The sequence below is a fragment of the Ovis canadensis genome, chromosome 10 (assembly GCF_042477335.2).
Source record: "Ovis canadensis isolate MfBH-ARS-UI-01 breed Bighorn chromosome 10, ARS-UI_OviCan_v2, whole genome shotgun sequence".
NCBI lineage: Eukaryota > Metazoa > Chordata > Mammalia > Artiodactyla > Bovidae > Ovis > Ovis canadensis.
The window spans coordinates 50,377,506-50,397,125 of record NC_091254.1 but is presented as its reverse complement, the minus strand read 5'-3'; the positions used below and the strand labels follow the sequence as shown (position 1 = coordinate 50,397,125).

Here is a 19,620-nt window from a genome sequence, read left to right as displayed (position 1 = left end):
AGTTAGCTTTCAGTTGTTTCTGGATGTGGCCAGGAGTTGGTTTTGTGCAGCTACACACATGCCCATTTCCTGGGTTAGATTCGCAGTTACAACTCCATCCAGCCTTTATTGCTTGAGCACCTATCACTGCTGTCCACTCACTTGGTTAAAAATGTAATAAATGAGATGTTTTGCTTACATAGTAAAGGAAAAAATAGGGGAAAGTTTTGGAATCGTGTGATGGATTTTTATATTCATGTGGAGTTGGTTAATAAGGCACTTTTTTTCAGTGAGTAGACTGGAAATGAGTCTATTTGCCATAAACACCCCATTATTTTTACTTTTTACACCAGTGCTGTTTCAATCAGATCTACCTTGTACTTTTTTTTTTTTTCAACTGAATTTATAAATAGGTTTCCCCCATACCTGAATGGGGAACATAGTAATTGTGAATTTATTTCACTTAATTTTGTTCTTAAACCATTCAGTGCATATTTATAGAAGCATGAGGTTTAAATATGATTATGTTGATTGTTTACATCGGAAGCAGAGAAAATGCGGCATGACAGTATATGTCTTTTTCGCTAATACTCGCCTGTTAGGTGGAGTAGTGGCAAATGTAAAGGTTATAGTGTTCTCAGTATTGATGATTCTGTCTTTCTTACTGTCTTCACACAAAACTATTTCTTAGTGGGGATCAGTTGCTTAGCTTCTTGTTTACTTGACCCAAGTTAATTGGTTTACTTTTTTTTGGTATGTCTTAAAGTTACTAATGATTGATACTTAGCCATTCTGACAGTGAACTCATTGTCAACTTGAAGGATATTTCTGATAAGTTAAAACATGTAATGTAGGTTAGAGTGGATGATTGGGCCTCAGTTATGTTGGTAAGACAGTTCTTCCTAGGAGCTGCCTTGTGGAGGTCTTACGTCCACTGCTGAGAGCCACTGTGCTTTTCTCTGTGTAGATCTGTGACACAATGGCAGGTGTCTGATATTTTTAGTATTCCTTATTTGTGCTGTGGTGCCAGATTTTAAACATTCTTTCGTTTTTTCCTTGTCTTACTGATTTTTTTTCCTTCCAATATAAAATGTATATATTAGGCTCCAGGAAAACATATTTTGTTCCAAACAAAAAACCAGCCTTTTCCTCTATTGTCCTGTAACCTTGGGAGAATCATAATCAGACTTAACAGGTTTGCAGTTTTTATTTTTTTTCCATGTTAGCATTCTTTCGTTGTTGATAAGTTTTTCTGGGTGGGTTGTTTTTTTTTTTCAGCCTTTCAGAGATTGAATAAGGAGATGAGTTGGTTTCCACTTGGAGAAGTAATGTTTATGGCTTCCTCTAGGTGTTGTTCGAGTAAATAAGGAACCAGTATGAATATGACATGCATTCCTGGAATGTAAATAGCTGTTTTCTCATAACTTTTCCATTTATTGTATGCTGAGGAAGTTTTTCTCTTTTATCAGTGTTGTTGTTTTTGCCTAATGTTTTTACCTTCAGTTTATTATTTTGTTTTCTCAAATCCTGTGGCATTTGTGAGATTTATCCATGCAGTTTGCTCACTTTTTGTTATTTTTGGCCTGATTGTCATTTTCCCCTGACATCTCTTATTCATTTGTCCATGGAATGTCCTGAGGCCTTCTTATATCATATTGTACTGCATGGTGTTGGGTGCAAAGAAAAGGGAAACAATCTAAACATCATGTGGAAGGACGGATGCTCAAGTCCCTTCCATGTGATGAGCTTGTGTCTGCAAATGCAGAGGACTGAAAAGATGATTACTTTGCATGGTGAAATGTGACATTTGATGTAACTGATTATGATAGTTCTGTTACCACTCAGAAAAAAACACCAAATAAAAGTTACACTTAAAGGTTTGCTTTTAGGTTTGTTTGACTTCAAGGTGATTCTTGTATATAGACACACCAGCCTCTGGGTGTGTTGGAGACTGTGCAGTGATGCTGCTTTTGTCCAGTAGATTCCAGAGTGGGCCTCCTATGCCTTCCCTCCTTCACTCTCTTCTTGTTCTCTCAACTACACAGGGTTGGCAGTATTCACGTTTGTCCCAATTGACTTTATTATTAGCTATCAACTTAATTATTAGCTCTAATAACCAAAAATAATTTTGAATTTTTTAAATTAAAAATGTAAATATTTCTGTGTTTTATGTTGGTTGAATGAGGTTTTAATGTAGTAGAAGCATGGTAAATCAGTTTTAAGGGAAGCATCAGAGTGCTTGAAATAGCAGCAGCTCAATGGAAAAAGTATTTAACATCTTCAGATTATTACTTTGAAGGACTGTAGTTGATTATTAGTATTCATTAATTTCTTCTACCATAAGACGAGGAAGTGTGTCATGGTGAACGGGTAAACAGTTTGCCTTAAATTTTCAGTTTCTGTTTACTTATGTGTAACGATTTAGTTTAACTTAATAGGGAAAACCACTATTTTTGAAGGAGACTTGGCTTAGATCATGCTTTTGTTTGACCCTAATATAGCTGCATTGCAATAAACTCAGCCTCAGATGAAGACTTTTGACCCACTAAGCCTGATGAGAAATGAACAAAATTGTTTTACAGAGAGAAAAAGTATAATGAAAAATACTTTTCTAAATTCTTAAATTTTCTTTTTATGTTTCAAATTTTAGAAATATGGAAAACTGACCACTTGTACTGGTTGCCGAACACAGTGCAGGTTTTTTGATATGACTCAGTGTATAGGTCCTAATGGGTATATGGAGCCATATTGTTCAACTGCTTGCATGAACAGTCACAAGACAAAATATGCAAAATCACAAAGTAAGTTTCAGGTATTTGGAAAGTTTAAGAACTTTAATAACATTAATAATTTCTTAATGATTTCTCCTCTTTTTATGCTCATTTTAAACCACATAAATGGTTTAATTTTATCGTCACGCTAAACTTTGTTAATGTAAAAAATTTTTAATGGTTTTGATCATTTAGTTTTTAAATTATTGGTGGAGTTTATCCATGCCTGTGTTCTTAGCTAAAATTGTTTTTCCATTTAAACATTATCTAAAATGAGATTGTTTCATGTATCTGTGTATGTTTTGGAGACATGGTATCAGACTCTTTTATGACAGTATTTTTTTAAGGTGCAATTAATCTCAGAAATTAATAATAGTATATAGAAAGTTTCATTAGTAGACTAGTCTGAGAGGTCAATTAAGATTTTTAGGAAAAACCTTGGCTATTTCATAAAAAATCTGATATATACTTTTTCTCTCTTAGGTTTGGGAATTATTTGCCATTTTTGTAAGCGGAACTCTTTACCTCAGTATCAAGCCACAATGCCTGATGGAAAGTTGTATAACTTTTGTAATTCCAGTTGTGTGGCTAAATTCCAGGTTTGTTCTTTATTTTGCTTAATGCTTCTGATAAAATATAGGTAGAAAATGAACACTGTGACATGACTTCATCTGTATTTAACATGCTAATCTACTTAGTGTGGGTACTCAAATTGACTTAACTGTTATTTGTGATACTGATCTTGAAGGAAAATATATTTTAGTTATCAACCTTTAAAACAAAAGGGTAGGTGGTCTAGCCAGCAAAATCGAGTTCATTTAGGAATAGCCAGCCAGGAGGCACCACAGACAAGTCTGGAGAACAAAGGAGGGTTAGGGTTGCCTTGGGGTTGGTTTTGAGCCCAAGTTACCTGGATGCTGGTGAGAATCTGAGTTCTTGCTGTCCATGGAGACAGTCTCCCTCCTGCTAGGGTCTGTGGGGTGAGCCGACCAGGCTTCTTGGCTCTGTTTTTCACTGAGATTTTTCTTGATTCACTTTCACACAGTGTCATTGTGCTCAGTGCCTGCTGTGCAGTGTGTTCTTAATAGATGGTTTGAGTAACATCGGACTCTTAAAGGGAACGTTTTATTTTGTGCTAAGTGGATGGAAAAGTAGGATGTGAAGAGGTACCTGGAATAACACTCAAGTTTGGCCTTGGAGTATAAAACAAAGGCTAATAGAGTTTTGTCAAGAGAACATGCTGATCATAGCAGACACCCCTTTTCCAAAAACCCAAGAGATGCCTGTACACATGGACATCACCAGATGGTCAATACCGAAATTAGATTGATTATATTCGTTGCAGCTTAAGATAGAGAAGCTCTATACAGTCAGCAAAAACAAGATCTGGAGCTGACTGTAGCTCAGATCATGAGCTCCTTATTGCAAAATTCAGGCTCAGTTTGAAGAAAGTAGGAAAAACCACTAGATCATTCAGGTATGACCTAAATTAAATCCCTTATGATTATACAGTTTAAGTGACAAATAGACTGAAGGAATTAGATCTGATGGAGTGCCTGAACAACTATGGATGTAGGTTTGTAACATTGTACAGGCAGGCAGTGTACGTTCAAAAGAAAAATAAATGTAAGAAGGTAAAGTTGTCTGAGGAAGCCTTACAAATAGCTGATGAAAGCAGAGAAGAGAAAGGTATACCCTTCTGAACTTGAGTTCCAAAGAATAGCGAGGAGAAATTAGAAGGCCTTCTTAAGTGAACATGCAAAGAAATAGAGGAAAAAAATAGAATGGGAAAGACTAAAATCTCTCCAAGAAAATTGGTGACATCAAGGGAATATTCCGTTCAAAGATGGGCATGATAAATGACAGCAACAGTAAAGGCCTAACAGAAGCAAAAGAGATTAAGAAGAGTTGGCAAGGATACACAGAACTATACCTAAAAGGTATTAATGACCTGGATAACCATGATGTGTAACTCACCTTGAGTCAGACATCCTGGAGTTTGAAGTCAAGTGGGCCTTAGGAAGCGTCACTGCGAACAAAGCTAGTGGAGATGATAGAATTCCAGGTGAGCTATTTCAAATCCTAAAATATGATGCTGTTCAAGTGCTGCACTCAGTATGCCAGCAAATCTAGAAAACTCAGCAGTGACCACAGGACTGGAAGGGGTAAATTTTCATGTCAGTCTCAAAGAAAGGCAATGCCAAAGGATGTTCAAAGTACCGCACAGTTGCGCTCATCTCACATGCTACCAAAGTAATGTTCAAAATTCTCTAAGCCAGGCTTCAACAGTACGTGAACCGTGAACTTCCAGATGTTCAAGCTGGATTTAGAAAAGGCAGAGGAAACAGAGATCAAATTGCCAACATCCACTAGATCATAGAAAAAGAAGGGAAATTAAAAAAAAAAAACATTTACTTCTGCTTCATTGACTATGCTTAAAGCCTTTGACTGTGTGGATCACAACAGACTGTAGAAAATTCTTAAAGACATGGGACACTCATGTTTGCTTATCTCACTCCAACCTGTAAATCCTTTTAACTCTTTAAAGTGTAATGAAACTGAAATTCCTGGTTGTCCATTCATTGTTGTTCAGTCACTCAGTCATGTCTGACTCTTTGTGACCCCATGGACTTTAGCACGCCAGGCTTCCTTGTCCTTCACCATCTCACAGTTCGCTGAAACTCGTGTCCATTGAGTTAATGATGCCAGCGAACCATCCTGTCCTCTATTGTCCCCTTGTACAAATCTTTTCCTCCCCAACATTGCATGTAAAAAACATTGAGAAAAATTAGGAAAAGACTATTTTCATGGATCCACTTGGAATGAAAATGATTGCAGTATCAGCTGTTACAGGCAGAGTTGGGAATTGCGTTCTTCCTGTGTTTCGTTACTGGTTCAGGACTTGGTGGAGCAACCTCACTATTTATTATTTGTTTATATTTTCTTAAAGAAAAAAATCACAGTTGAACTAATTTTTCTTTTTTCATTTTTAATAGAAATTGTGTGGTAAAAAATGAAATTCAGTTTCATCAAACTAAACTTAGTATACTAGTATTTTTAAAGACAAAATTCAAAAATATCATTTTATATGTTGAGATAAGAACTTAAAGATGTGTATTATTTTCTGGATCTAGTTGATACTCGATGGTTGTCACAAATAAAACTTGTAAAACCGCCTCAGACTTGTATCTTGTGCTCTGTTTTAGGCTCTCAGCATGCAGTCGTCTCCCAATGGCCAGTTTGTAGCACCAAGTGATATTCAATTGAAGTGCAACTATTGCAAAAACTCTTTCTGTTCAAAGCCAGAAATCTTGGAATGGGAGGCAAGTCATGTTTTTTTATGTATACTGTCTTCTGCTACAGTGAAAGTCTAGTATAGTAATCATGGCATTTTCATTTGAGCAGCTATTTCCTAGTGAATAAAGGTTCGTTTTTCAGATTTAGTAAAGATTGGATTATTTGCCTTTTTTTTTTTTTAATGTGGGAATAGCACCAGGGAAGGACCTGTTTCTTTTTAAGTCAAAGAGCACACTGAAGTCATGCTCCACATTGTGTTCATGGTAATGTAAGGAGTCTTTGGCCACCTACCTACAACGTCTTCTGTGTGGAGTGTTCCTGTTCCCATCTCTCTCCCCACCCTGTGTTTATAAGCATTGTCTGTGAACTGTAGGATCTTATACTGCCTTAGGTTTATGTTGTGTTTTATCAAAGAATCCAAATACGAATTTTTTTTCCCTTTCTTAACCACCCTTCTTTGTCTTCACCAGTGTATTAATTTACTTTGCCATATCTTTTCGCCAAAGCAGAAACTCTGAGCATTAATGTTTGTTTTGGAAAGGGGCAGTAAGGAGTGGATGGAGGGAGGCAGGGAGGGAGGAACAGGGTGGCCCTAGCTAGACATAGCTTCTTGAGCTGTGTTCACCTGCAGTCATTCTTTCATGTTTTCGAGGGCATGGAGTGTGTGATAAGATGGTCACAAAATGTAATGCTAAGAGCTGCTGCCCTTGAGCCAGACCTACTAGTGGCTGTTGGCTCATCCCTGGTGTCTTAGTCTCAGGCAGAAGGTGCTCCCCAGAACGGGACCATGTGATTTCTGAAGTACTTTGGAAATCCGAGGTTGCATTATTTTGCCCCTAAAATTTTTTTTGTATTGCTATTTCGTTTGGTGCTGTCTTAAGAGCGTTTTAATTGGTCATTCTTTGAGACTGTTATGGGCACCAGTGATGGTTTTCAATGACTGTTCCCCTCTTTAAATCACAGCAGGAAAGTTATTAGGCCCGTAGGAGGGAGTGAAGGGGTGCCAAAGAAGGCGGTGGGTGCACAGCATAGTGCACACAGGAGCCAAGGGCCCTGCACACACTGGGCCTGGCCACCCGGGTGAGCAGGGTCCCCACAGCAGCCCCAGGCTGGTGCTGCCCATTCTGTGTTCCCAGCTCTGGGTCTTTACACGAGGCTGAGTGAGCCTGTCCTGCAGGCCTCTTGCTTCTTGTCCCATGGTTGACAGTGAGGCTTCTGGGAGGGCTTGTCCTCTGTGGGCCAGCTCGTCTCACTCCTGGGGTGTTTCCAAAACCTTGGCCTTTGTCCCCTTGGTCTTCAGATAGTGCTGTGACTGTCAGGCAGATGGTTTGGACCTTGTCTCTGTGCTCTGTAGTAAGAGAGTGAAGGCTGCCGCCCTGGACATGTTACCTTACCCCTGCTCAGCTGGCTACTTGCGAAGTCACTCTGGCTCTGGTGGGTTTGGGGACAGGAGACACAACTCTGTGATTATTAACCTGCTCCACTCAAGGGAACCAGCTTAGACTGGGCACACACCATGCAGTGGCCCCTACTAGGGCTGTTACTGTTCATGCTGTGGCAGAAATGCAACTGAGCCTACTTGACTGTACTCCACAAAGAGTACTTCTTTTTGAGTGAAAATCATATTATTGTATTTGTTCTTACTTGTAGCTTACCCATGTTGTACCTTCCTTTGTTTTCCCATTTCTCCAGTTCTGTTAGCAACACTGGACTGCCACCTTTTCTTAGTGATACTTGCACTTTTATTCTTTGAGTAATTTTAGGGTAGTTAATGGTATTGAATTTTGTGGAGCTATGTCTAAATACAGCAGTGAATTAGTTAAATTAGGTGTCTGTGGTCTATTATAGGAAATGTATCACTAAGGATTGTAACATTAAGTAGATAATGATTTAACTTTGTTTCTGTAAAAGTGGCTTGTTTATTTCTTAAACTTGTTCTTGAGGTGGTTGTCATATACTTACCAAGGTTCCCATTGTGCATTTAGAACAAAGTTCATCAATTCTGCAGCAAAACTTGTTCAGATGACTATAAGAAGCTGCATTGCATAGTTACATATTGCGAATACTGTCAAGAGGAGAAGACTCTTCATGAAACAGTAAATTTCTCTGGCGTTAAGAGACCTTTCTGTAGTGAAGGCAAGTGTATATACAGTGTTGTTCATAACTTTCATTAATATTTAATGTTAATTTTTTGCCAAAATATTTTTGAACTTTATCACTAAATATGTTCAGAGTAGCGGTACAATTTTAGTATAGCTGAACAAAAACATTGCTTTTCTACTGTTACACAATACTATATAGATAGATCGATCGATTGATCGATCTCTGGGCCTCAGAGTATTTGATCTCTAAGAATTTGATAACATGTTTTTCCATTACAAGGAAGTTTTGAGGGTGAAAGAAAAGAAAAGCATTGCCACACCAAGTCATTTCTAAACAGGCAAATAGTGATCTGAAAGTTGATTTTCCAGGTGGATTAGTTACTGTCCACTGGCTCCATTCCCTGCCCAGTTGACTGCTGGTCTGCAGAGGTACTCCCTGTATCAGTGCGGGCATCACCACAGCCAGAAAAGACCTCCAGGTTTTCAGTCTGGGAGGCCAGGGAGATGCTGGCCCTGGTTACAGTACATCCAGAAATCCTCTTTGAATATATAGTTCTTGCTGCTCTGGTGCCAGGCGGCTGGTTATAGAGATGAACTCCGTTTCTCATTCTGATTCTCCAGAGATAGGAATCAGGATTGTAGCTATGGGCTTTGGACTCTTTATTATATGTGGCTCTCCCTTCGATTCTATGGCCCCAGGCACTGGACTCTGCTTTCCTACCTGCTGTCCTAATCTATTATTTCCCAGTTTTTTTTTCCCCTTCTTCCTGGATCCTCTTTTTCTATCAATATCTTCTGCTGGTTAGAGGCGAGAGCAAGGTCGGGAGATCCTAAGTGCAGTAGAGTGACAGCAGTATCAGAAGACTCTTAGTCCATCATCAGGCGTCTTCAACACACGAAGCCATGACTCCAGGCAGTGCTGCCTACAGCAGGCATTCCTGCACATGTGGGTCCAGCACCCTGGAGAAGAGCAGTCACGATTACTGTGAAGGTTTTAGCTTAATGAAAACTGACATATGCTTCATTGAAAAGAATGACTAAATTAATTTAGCTCTTCTACCTGAATTTTTGTGCAGTGGCAGTCTCAGTGATTCACAAGTTGGAACATGTCCTTGTCAAGGGCTAGCACACACATTAATGGTCTTGTACCATTTGGATTATGTGGATTTTATGGAAATGAGGGACAATTAGCAATGAATAGATAATTGACATTGAAGAACATAATTTTCAGTTAGAGGAACTTATAGCTTTGGGCAATAAAAGGTTAAAAGGGATTTTTTTTTTATGTTTAATAATATATTTTGTGCTTTCTCTTAACTACACCTAGTTCTCTGCTGGAACCTGTCAAAAATAACAAAACATGTAATACCTGGTACTCCCATCAAAAGCTAGTTAGATAAAGCTTTAATAAAGGTAAAATATTAAACATGTTTTAAAATATTGTTCATAGTAATAGAAAAGAAGTCATAAGGATGGTGTATAAGTAATGGCCTAGTAAATTACATAGGAAACAGCTGCCATCCTTACTAAAGAGTGGGTAGGATTTCATCGATACAACAGCAGAAGTTCATTCTTACGTGTGCATCATGAGTAGAAGTATGAAGGTTATTTAATTCTTATAAAGATACAAGGAGTAAATAAGATTTAAATATAAGTTAAAATAATGCAGTTATATAGTAGGTAAAGGAAGTGTTTTAATAAAAGAATAGAGTAACACTGCTCCTTTGGGCAAGTCATTAAACCAGTTTTACTTACCTGAAGGTCCTTTAGGGTGACAGACACTTGTAAGGTTAGAGACTTGAGCTAAAATGCCTATTTAGCTGAATGTCTGCTCAGTGCCTCTCAATAGTCTCCATGTTTCAGTTCTCTAAATGCCCATTTGTGCTGTGTTGATAACACTCAAGCAGGATTATATTTGCACAGAGCAGGTATAACAGTTCTGAGTCATTACCACATTTGAAAGCCTTACTACATTAATTATTTGAACCTGCATGATATTCTAAATCTAATATTCCACACTCTGTTCTACTGTTCAGAGGCTGGTGTTGATCATACTAGATTTCATAGTTTTGATCAGAAGAGAAAGAGGACTTTATGTGTGAATTTATAAACACTTTCTAAAGCCAGTGATCTATTTGACATGTCAACTCTTTCTTACCTTAAAAATCAGTTTTTGTTTTAATACTAAAACCTTATATTTTTCAGGCTGCAAACTGTTATACAAACAGGACTTTGCAAGGCGTTTAGGACTGAGGTGCGTGACTTGCAATTACTGCTCTCAGCTGTGTAAGAAGGGGGCGACAAGGGAGCTGGATGGCGTGGTACGGGACTTCTGCAGCGAGGAGTGCTGCCGCCGGTTCCAGGACTGGTACTATAAGGCAAGTACCCCTGCCAGCCTCACTCCATGCCTTGAGGCATCACTCCCTCAGCAGGGTGTGTCTTTGTTTGCAGGGTCGTTTAACAACATGGAGTATTTATCTAAAGTTTGTGTGTCGTTAGTTCACTAAATAGAAATATTTTTGATGGCTTTTTTATCAATTATGAATAGTGACAGGTTATTGTTTTAGATACTTAGGATGTGTTTTAAAATATTACTCTCCCCCTCTTGCCTCCCCCTTTAATTGTGGATCTTTGAAGAATTTCAAATGGAAAGGACGCTATGGATGAATAGAGACTAGAAACATTTACCTTGAAATTGTGAATACATATGTAAGTGTCTTAGAAATATCTACTTTTAAAAAAGTAGAAGCCCCTTTTGGTCCATTGCTTTGATTTCTTTTCCAGTAAGAAAATGAGTATAAATTTGGGCTTTATTTAGTCAAATAAAAACAAACTTGTATTACCTGATGAAAACCATGTTAGTGCTAAAGCTTTGCTTTGAATACAGTTCTAAAGCACTTAAGGCCAGATGTCATTGTAACCTCAGATCTGTGAAATGCTCCTAAAGAAATCAACAATAAAATGGTTGAAACATGTACAGTACTAGTGGTAAAGTGACACTACTTAAGAGAATTGTAGGAATTCTCGATGTAGATCTTGAATATACAGCTTGACATAGTAACAAGCATCTGTTAAACAGAGAAAAGTAATACTTTACAAGTTGTCATAGGTGAAGATTTTGTTGTAGTTTTAAAGTTAGTTCACTATTTTACTGTTGTTTCTATTTTTTAAGCCTTAGAATTAAGGTTCAGATTTTAGAAACACGCAGAGTAAGTACTAACTCACTTGAACACACATGCCTTTCCATCTGAAGCAGCACCTTGTTACAGGTGAGATGTCACTCAGAAGATGTTTCTTCAGTGACTTTAAATGCTCAGTTTCAGTTTAGCACACACAAATACTCCTTTTCTTACATCACGTAGAGGTTTTTAAAATCGGTTTTGGATCATTTGAAAACAGTGAAGGTGTTTAGTGGCACAAATGTGGAAACTCCATTTTATTCTTACTGTCACCTTTTCCATCATCTGTTTTATTGTTTGAGACAGAAGTTGTTACCATGTGGTACTAAGGATTTCCCTGTCATTATTTTATTATACAGATCTGCTGAATTGTGTAATTGTGAATTCAAAACTTCAATTTTAAAAAATATCCTAGAGGATATTGCTTTCTATTCAGAGCACATGAACTGTATTTCTCTGTGGCTTCTTTCTTTGATTTGATTCTTTCTGTTCTCTTTATATTATCTATAACTTAAATATAGAAATCCTTTGGTTTCCTTTTTTCTTTTTTGGGAAGCAAAGAAGCATTCCTTGGCAGAAGACCAAGTTATTCACGATGTTGTCTATTTAAAGGATAATTGTAGCTCATGTTTTTATGTGCTCAATAATGAAATTTCAGTGAGGCAGTACATTCAGAAAGTTGAATAATTAATTAGTGACAATTATGTTTAATGTCAGTATTCTGTACATTAAACATTTCAATTATTTCTTGCTTTATTTTAAGCCCAGCATATCTTTGTATAATGTATGACATAGCTTTATTATAAACTGTGCTAATTGGAGGAGTAAAGGTACTTGATATAGAAGTTTGTGAGGCATGCAGCAGTGATGATTTTAATGTAATCAGTAGGATTACAACCTACCAAATGAGGAGACTGTTGCCCCTCCTGATCAATCACTGTGCCCCTGTGGAGGCAGCCGGTACTGATTCAGAGTCGCTGCCTGTGAGTTTTCCCTCAGCCATCTATGTTTTCTGCACTTACCATGAGTCCACTTTATTCACTGTTACTGTCATGTGGTCTTGAAAAAATGTGTTAAATTGAGTCCCAACCAAATTACATTTTCCTGAACCTCTCTCTGTTTCCAGTTTTTAAATTTAAGATCTCAAAATTTTAGATTTTAGTTAATTAAACAATGTGACCAATAATCCATAAAAAGTGCCTCATTAGGGAATGTTTACTAACGAGAGCAGGTAGCCCGGCAGAGCACACATACTGAGTTTCCACCTTTTCTCATCTTCCTTCTTCAGTTTGGGAGACCGCCTAGAGTATAAATGGCTTTACATTTTTGTTTATTTAAGTATTTGATACTATATTTAAAATTTTTCTGCCTATGTTTGTTTAGCTAGACAAGGCATTTTGAATAATCTGTGCAGGTCTGTATAGTGGTTTGCTTTTGGATTTAAGATAGAGGTTAATTAAGTACTATCTCATCTAAATTAGAATTCAGAGACCATTGAAATCATGCAACCAGGAAATGCTGAGAGTAAAATGAATGTTTTTTCTTCTCCCAGATAATTCTTTAGAAGGAAGTAGGTTTCACTTTTCCTCAAAGTTATTGTTTCCAGACATAATGTGAAACCAGGTGAGAGGATAGGTCTTTTCATTCCTGTAAGTTTTACATTTTTTGGAGAAAAAGGATTTAGTATTATAATAAAATGATAGCTAGGTGTTTGATATACAGTGAAGATAACTCAAAAGTCCCATGGTTTCCCAAGAATGCTTTCCTAGTACTCTGTTTAATAGAACTAAGGAGCTTTTCTGAAACTTTTTTCAAGTTACAGGTTTTGATTTGTTTTAAAAACCAGTAGGGAAGGGTGACAGTGTTAAATTCTTTAGCAAATGTCTTAATGGTTGAGTAGTGGGACTTTGAGCTGTAGTCAGGTTAATACTTAGATTTTAATAAGCCTTAGTTATGAAAGGATGACTGAATGAAGAATATTTTGGGCTTCTATGTTTTTCTTTTTTGTCTATAAACTGCTAGAAATACTGATTTAAAAAATTATTTATTTTTTGACATTAGATTTAGAAAGGAAGTGCCTAATATTCTTGCTTTTAATGTGCCTTTGGGTATAACTGATGAATTCTTAACACTTTTGTGCTTTGCATAGTACCCAGTGCCCAGTCTTTTATTTCTGCATTCTTTTTTGAAATAAATGACTATAAAATTCTCTATTTCCGTTCCATTCATGGTTCCCCCTTAGAAAATCAGGTGTGGTTGGTGAAGTAGGGAACAAGAGGGTGGAAGGTTTCAAGGATGTGGGTACATCAACCCAAACTGTCCACGATAGGTCACAGGCTTTTTGAGTGTAGTGTCTGTCCAGTGGTCTTCCCTGGCTTACTGAAGAGGGGCTCCTAGATTAGCTGAGAGGTGGGATTAACATTTTTGAATTAAGAATTTAGTTTCTGCCTATTATTTAGATTGCTTGAAACAGTAACTTTTTTTTCCCCCTAAAAGTAATATACAATCCTTGATTTTCTACAGTGACAGGAAAACCATGAAGTGAATGATGATACAATATTTGTTAAAGCAGAACCACGTCATACTTCAGTTCTTAGCTGTAGGCATGTTAAGCTTTCCTAAGAGTTCTGTCTCATGAGTGCGAGGCAGTGGTATTGGTGTTGGTAAGGAATGATGGTCTTTCACAAGGTTTTCTATTGACGCAGGTTCCACACAGTTTACCAGGAGTTTGTTTGAGTGGCTGAGTAAGGGAGAAACAGCCCAAAGCAAGAGGCTCATAACCTCTAAAATTGTGATTTTGGTATTCAAATTAGTATTGAGTTCTATTATTATCCTTTATCCTGAAAAAAAAAAAACATAAGTATTTTGTCTCCTTTTGAGCATTAATCTTGCTCCTTTTTAGGGGGAAGGGGGGTAGAAACATTCTAAATTTGTTTTGAATTTTCTGGAAAGGAGCTTAAGGTGATGTTAGGACAAAATTCCAAATGTCTGTAATTATAAAATAATGAAGTGAGTTTATTGTTCAGATTCTTTGGGTGGAATGTGCTTGGTTGTTGGCACTAGGCCTATGGAATTACTGTGTAACTGGAAATATTACCGTGTACAAGAAGTCAGTACTTTGTGTGTAAGTACAAATTAATGTGGGTTTTAGGTGTTATTGAGAACCATCTTACTGCATTTCACATCTGTTAGGATTTGTGTTTCTGGTTGGCCATAGTAACTCACTTGGATTTTTCATTGTCTCTGTATTGGGGTGCCCTACAGAGAGCCTTCGTTCAGACTTGTGTCTGCTTGGACCCTGCATTTACTTCAACATTGGGCCCTAGAAAGTCACTCACTGCTCTGTGTGTGGAGGGGCAGTCAGGCCCTTGTCTCAGGTCCTTATCTTCACTTTTGCTGTGTTCTTGACATATAGCTGGTGCTTTGGCTTTTCTTTGAGTATAAAGCATAAAAGGGAAAAACCCCAGAAACCTGGAGCATGTCAGTGGTTAAAGAACAATCTCTGCTGGTGAGAGTTTTATGTAGGGACTTTTTTATTATCAAGTAAACCGAGACCTGGTTGATAGTGCTAATGTTACTGAGGTTACCATGTAATATTACCAGTATAGCATTTAAGCTCCCAAGTTTGTGGACGGGAGATGTGATATTGACATCACTTAATAGTCATAACTTATACTGTACATCTTCATTCATTTAACATGTATTCAGCAGGAGAAATACCAGACCTGGAGAAATAAAGAACCCATGTTCTAACTTGGGGTATGTTTGTTATATAAGACCTGTTTACCCACACAGTGCTTTGTTCATGTGCCAGCTAGAATTTGTCGTGTTATGCGTGGGACTCCCATGGAGGCAGGGAAAGGCTGACTCAGAGTAGTGAGGGGAGCTCCCTTGGGCCCGTTACCCACCACCAAGTACTTGGCATTTACTGCTTTGTCAAAACTTCTAAGTTGATGGCTAAACTAAAGGGTAATTTCTTAAATTACAGTAATTTATTTCTACTGTAATTAGATAACTAAATTATGAAAACTATTATCTTTAAAATTAATTATTTGTGCCTTTGGTCTACTCATTGATCAGGGTATTAAGAAACAGTGAAAATGAGTAAAATCTAGGCAGAATGGACTGTCAAAAAATTCTGTCCCTAGGTTAATTGATTGGCCATCAAAAAGTACAACTTGTTTATGTATGAATTCTAGTCTGTTTTATTTTGCATATTAAGTTATAGACTAGTTAGGACTGATTGTTTTCCTAGATGTAGTTCAAATTTGTGGTCTTAAAATTTAATTGGTTTTTAATTAATTAAACATTGAGTGTTTTAAAACAAAAAGTTGAAGTTCTAGCTGTTAAAACAGGATATTTATGAAAGCCCTTCAAGTTTATTAAACTATTGAAATAAAACTCTTCAAAATAACATCCATTATTTTTCTTAGCATACGTGCTGGCTTCAAAATTATTCTGGCCTGTACAGTTGTATAAATTGGTCTACTATGAGTTAGTTGATCCTGGGAAGTCTATTCACTAATCAAGAGATTTCCGGTGTAGTGTGACTGTGGGAGACTTGGACCTGTGTATCAGTGTGGCTCTTGGTTATCTCGTAATGTTAAATCTCACTGGACCAGCCTGGTCCACCATTGTGCATTTGTTTTGGTAATCCTATCTTTGTAATGCTGGTCTTTGACTTCTGGTAAGTATAGAAAGGGATTTTGACAATTAGCTAAACTACTACTTTTAAAATTTTTGTTGATTTTACTCTTATGATTTATAGTACAGTTTTATTTTTTCTTTATCAGACATTGTTTTATCACATTTGGCAATAATCACTGAAATGCTAGAACTCTTATAAAACTCATGTCTTGTAAAACATGTCTGGCTTTGTAAACCTTCTCCTGAGAGATGCTGACCCCTTCCTTGCTTCATTAAGGCTGCCAGGTGTGACTGCTGTAAGTCTCAAGGAGCCCTTCGGGAGAGGGTGCAGTGGCGTGGCGAGATGAAGCACTTCTGTGACCAGCACTGCTTGTTACGCTTCTACTGCCAGCAGAGTGAGCCCAACATGACGACCCAGAGGGGACCTGAGAACTTACACTACGGTAAGGGTCCCTTCAGGTAGTGACCTGAAAAGCCTGCTGAGCAGACCTGGATTCAGGGTGGTGGTAATGAACAGTTGATTTCAGGGTTAGTTTAACATCAGCTTCTGTGGTTTCTCCAGGTGGAAGTGCCTGCAGTGACATTTTGCATTTTGTTTTTTTACTCTCTTAAAAATTTAATGGTAGTTGATAAAAATAGAGTCTAGTTGGGTTAGAGAGAATCTAAATAGAATTATAATGAAAATTGTTTTTAAAAAATTTCATCTGCCTTGAATAGATAAGTTTTGGTACATACATGCAATAGAATATTACTCATCCATAAAACGGAATGCATTTGAGTCAGTTCTAGAGAAGTGGATGAACCTAGAGCCTGTTATACAAAGTCAAGTAAGTCAAAAAGAGAAAAACAAATATGTATAATATTATTGTAATATGTATAATAATACATATATATGGGATCAATAAATAAGGTACTGGTGAACCTGTTTGCAGGGCAGGAATAGAGATGTAGACACAGAGAACAGACTCTGCACACAGCATAGGAGGGAGAGGGTGCAACAAATTGCGAGAATAGCATTGAAAATGTGACCATGTATAAGATAGACAGCTAGTAGGAAGTTGCTGTCTAGCACAAGGAGTTCACCCAGCTTCTCTGTAACAACCTAGAGGTTCAGGAGAGAGGGCATGTATGTATGCACTTATGGCTGATGTATGGTAGAAACCAACACAACATTGTAAAGCAGTTATCCTCCAATTAAAAAAAAATTTGCCTATTCACTTGCGATTTAAATGAAAACGTTTTTCAGCAAATTGTATGTGCTCCAGGGTCGATAGGACAAACAGCAAAAACACTTTAGACAATAGGACCTATTTAAGAGTTAAATCTAAGATATTGCTCCCAAAGCAGTATATACTTCGTAATGGAATGAAAGGGGGAAAGAGTTAATTCCACTACTTAGCTCTGTATTTCAGCTTTCAGAAGAATATGAAATATTTCCGTCAGTGACTATTTCAAAAAAACCCATAAAAATTAATGAGAAATATGGATTTAGAAAATCCTGAAGAAAGTGATATTTGTCTTATTTTAAATTTGTTTGTTTTTAGATCAGGGTTGTCAGACGTCCCGAACCAAAATGACAGTAAGTATTGCTTAAGTAAAGTGCTAAATATACTGACTTTTATAGTGTGGGCATAAAAAGTAATTAGTCCATTTTAATCTGATTATAATAATAAAAGATTTTTTTTTTACTTACCTGTTGAGATGGTTGAAGTATTCATATTCTGTTGAATTACCCAAAATAAAAACAGGTCTTTTTCTGCCTGCTGAGGGACACAAAGGTGGATTAGTTGTGGCCCTCACCCACGTCGGGCGAGATGACACATGAATACTCGTGTCCCTGGGCAAGAGTAGTGGAGCGTTTGCAGTGGGCGAGCGTGTGTGGTCCGGCGGCTGTGACAGAGCTTCTGAACAGCCAAGCAGAAGGTTGCCAGTGGACGACGATGAGCCGGAGGAATGTGGTGTGCAGAGGTGTGCACGTTTGTCCAGACTGCTCCCTGAGGCCGAGCTTGGAGGGGCCTGAGGTGGAGTTCTGGGGAGCCGGGGCAGGGTGGGCCGGCCGGCGCCCCTCAGACAGGATGGGGTCTGTGCTGGGGGCCAGGACAGCACAGTCAGTGGAATCGTCCCATGCTCACCAGGCACTTGGTCCACATTGAAGAGTGTAGAGATGGTTGCTTCCTGTTGGTCCTCTTCGTGCAGCCATAAGGCAATTCCAAAGCTTGTTTCCAAGCTTTTGACCAAGGTTTCAAGACACCCCTTCACCTGCACTGAGGCGAATGAATACTTGTGTCTTCCAACAGCCCTGAGACCTCCTCATGGGAAGATGGGAGGACTGGGGGGTGTGACCTGGGGGGAGCCGAGCCTCTCCAGCGTCATGCTCCACCGTGTGGAGTCCTCCCCACCTAGTCCTGTGAGCTCTAGGAGCCTTAGTTCCCTGCTGAGTGTCGGAGGATGAGAGTCAGCTGTGTAGTTGGGGGCGAGTCACTTCATGGTTCTCTGTGTGACTTTGCCCTCGTTTGTAAGTGGGGCTTTGCTCCTTGTGGTGGAACCTCCTCAGGGTCATTACAAAGAGCACTGAGACAGAGGCTTGCATCAGGGAACTGCTGAGGCCCTGACTTCAGAGCTCTTCACTCTGTCACCTCTCCTGGCCATGCATCGTCTGAGCCTCAGTTCCCTCATCTGTAAAACGGGAGGAGAGAACACCTGCTGCCCATGTGGTGCTGAGAGGGTTAGAGGGCTCATGTCCGAAGGTGCTGCAAGGGTGCTATGCATGGAGTCACGCCCATCGGAGCTGTTGTATATAACAGGAGCATGTAACAGGAGCTGCAGCCAGAAGCTGTACCTGCCAACAACAGCACGTGTTTCTCAGAATTCTGGGGCTTCCGGCAGACCCAGGGACTAGCGAGGGCCTCTTCCTGCTTCCTCTTCCCATCTTGCCATGTGTCCTCATGGGAGGGGGGGGCTGTGGGGGCTCTTCTGTGAGGACCCCAAGCCCATTCATGACCTTATCGCCTTCCAAAGGCCATACCTTCAGGTGCCATCCAGTTGGTGTTCCATCTCAGTGTGAAGTTTAGGGGACACAGACACCCAGCTCTGCAGCAGACACTCTTGAGGTGTGGTGGCTGTCGTCATTGTAGTCTTCATTATTGGGGGTCCTTCAGCATTCCTTTTCGATAGGTATAGACCTTGCCTGTTGACTCTTTTACCAGGTGACCAAGTTTAGTTGACATGGTGCCCTGTTCGTAGAGTGACAGGAGTGGAGCACGGGCAACCAGGATGTCTTGACTTGGACCCCTGGTTCATTTTTTCTGTCGCTCTCCCCATAGCACCTTTGTTTCTGCCCTTAGGGACAGGGCTTCAGCTTCCTTTACAGAGTGTATGCGTGTGTGTGCGTGTGTGTGCATGTATGTGTGATGTGAACAGGCTGAAGCATCTGATAGACTATTGAGATATGTTTCTAAAATTACCCTGAAACACACAGCTTAAGGTTTAATAGCATTTATGGTAATTCTTTTCATCATTTTTCTTTTTAGAGTTAGTACCACATTAATAGTTTATGCATTAGAAAAAGCCAGAGTATCAGAAAGCCGTAATAATTTCAAAATACTGGGTTAACAACCTTGCTTTTTCACTTAGGAGTGAGACTTG

The 19,620-nt window shown here is 38.7% G+C and overlaps 1 protein-coding gene across 18 annotated transcripts in view; it reads left to right on the top strand.

The window, feature by feature from the left end:
• Positions 1–19,620, top strand: part of ZMYM2 (zinc finger MYM-type containing 2) — a 64,741-nt gene that overhangs the window by 34,262 nt on the left and 10,859 nt on the right. For all 18 annotated transcript variants that reach the window (XM_069601703.1, XM_069601719.1, XM_069601706.1 and 15 more), the window contains 7 exons: positions 2,630–2,780; positions 3,234–3,349; positions 5,957–6,073; positions 8,033–8,183; positions 10,355–10,527; positions 16,253–16,418; positions 17,520–17,554. In XM_069601703.1, the coding sequence (XP_069457804.1) occupies positions 2,630–2,780; positions 3,234–3,349; positions 5,957–6,073; positions 8,033–8,183; positions 10,355–10,527; positions 16,253–16,418; positions 17,520–17,554 (909 nt within the window). The remainder of the gene's footprint in view (positions 1–2,629; positions 2,781–3,233; positions 3,350–5,956; positions 6,074–8,032; positions 8,184–10,354; positions 10,528–16,252; positions 16,419–17,519; positions 17,555–19,620) is intronic.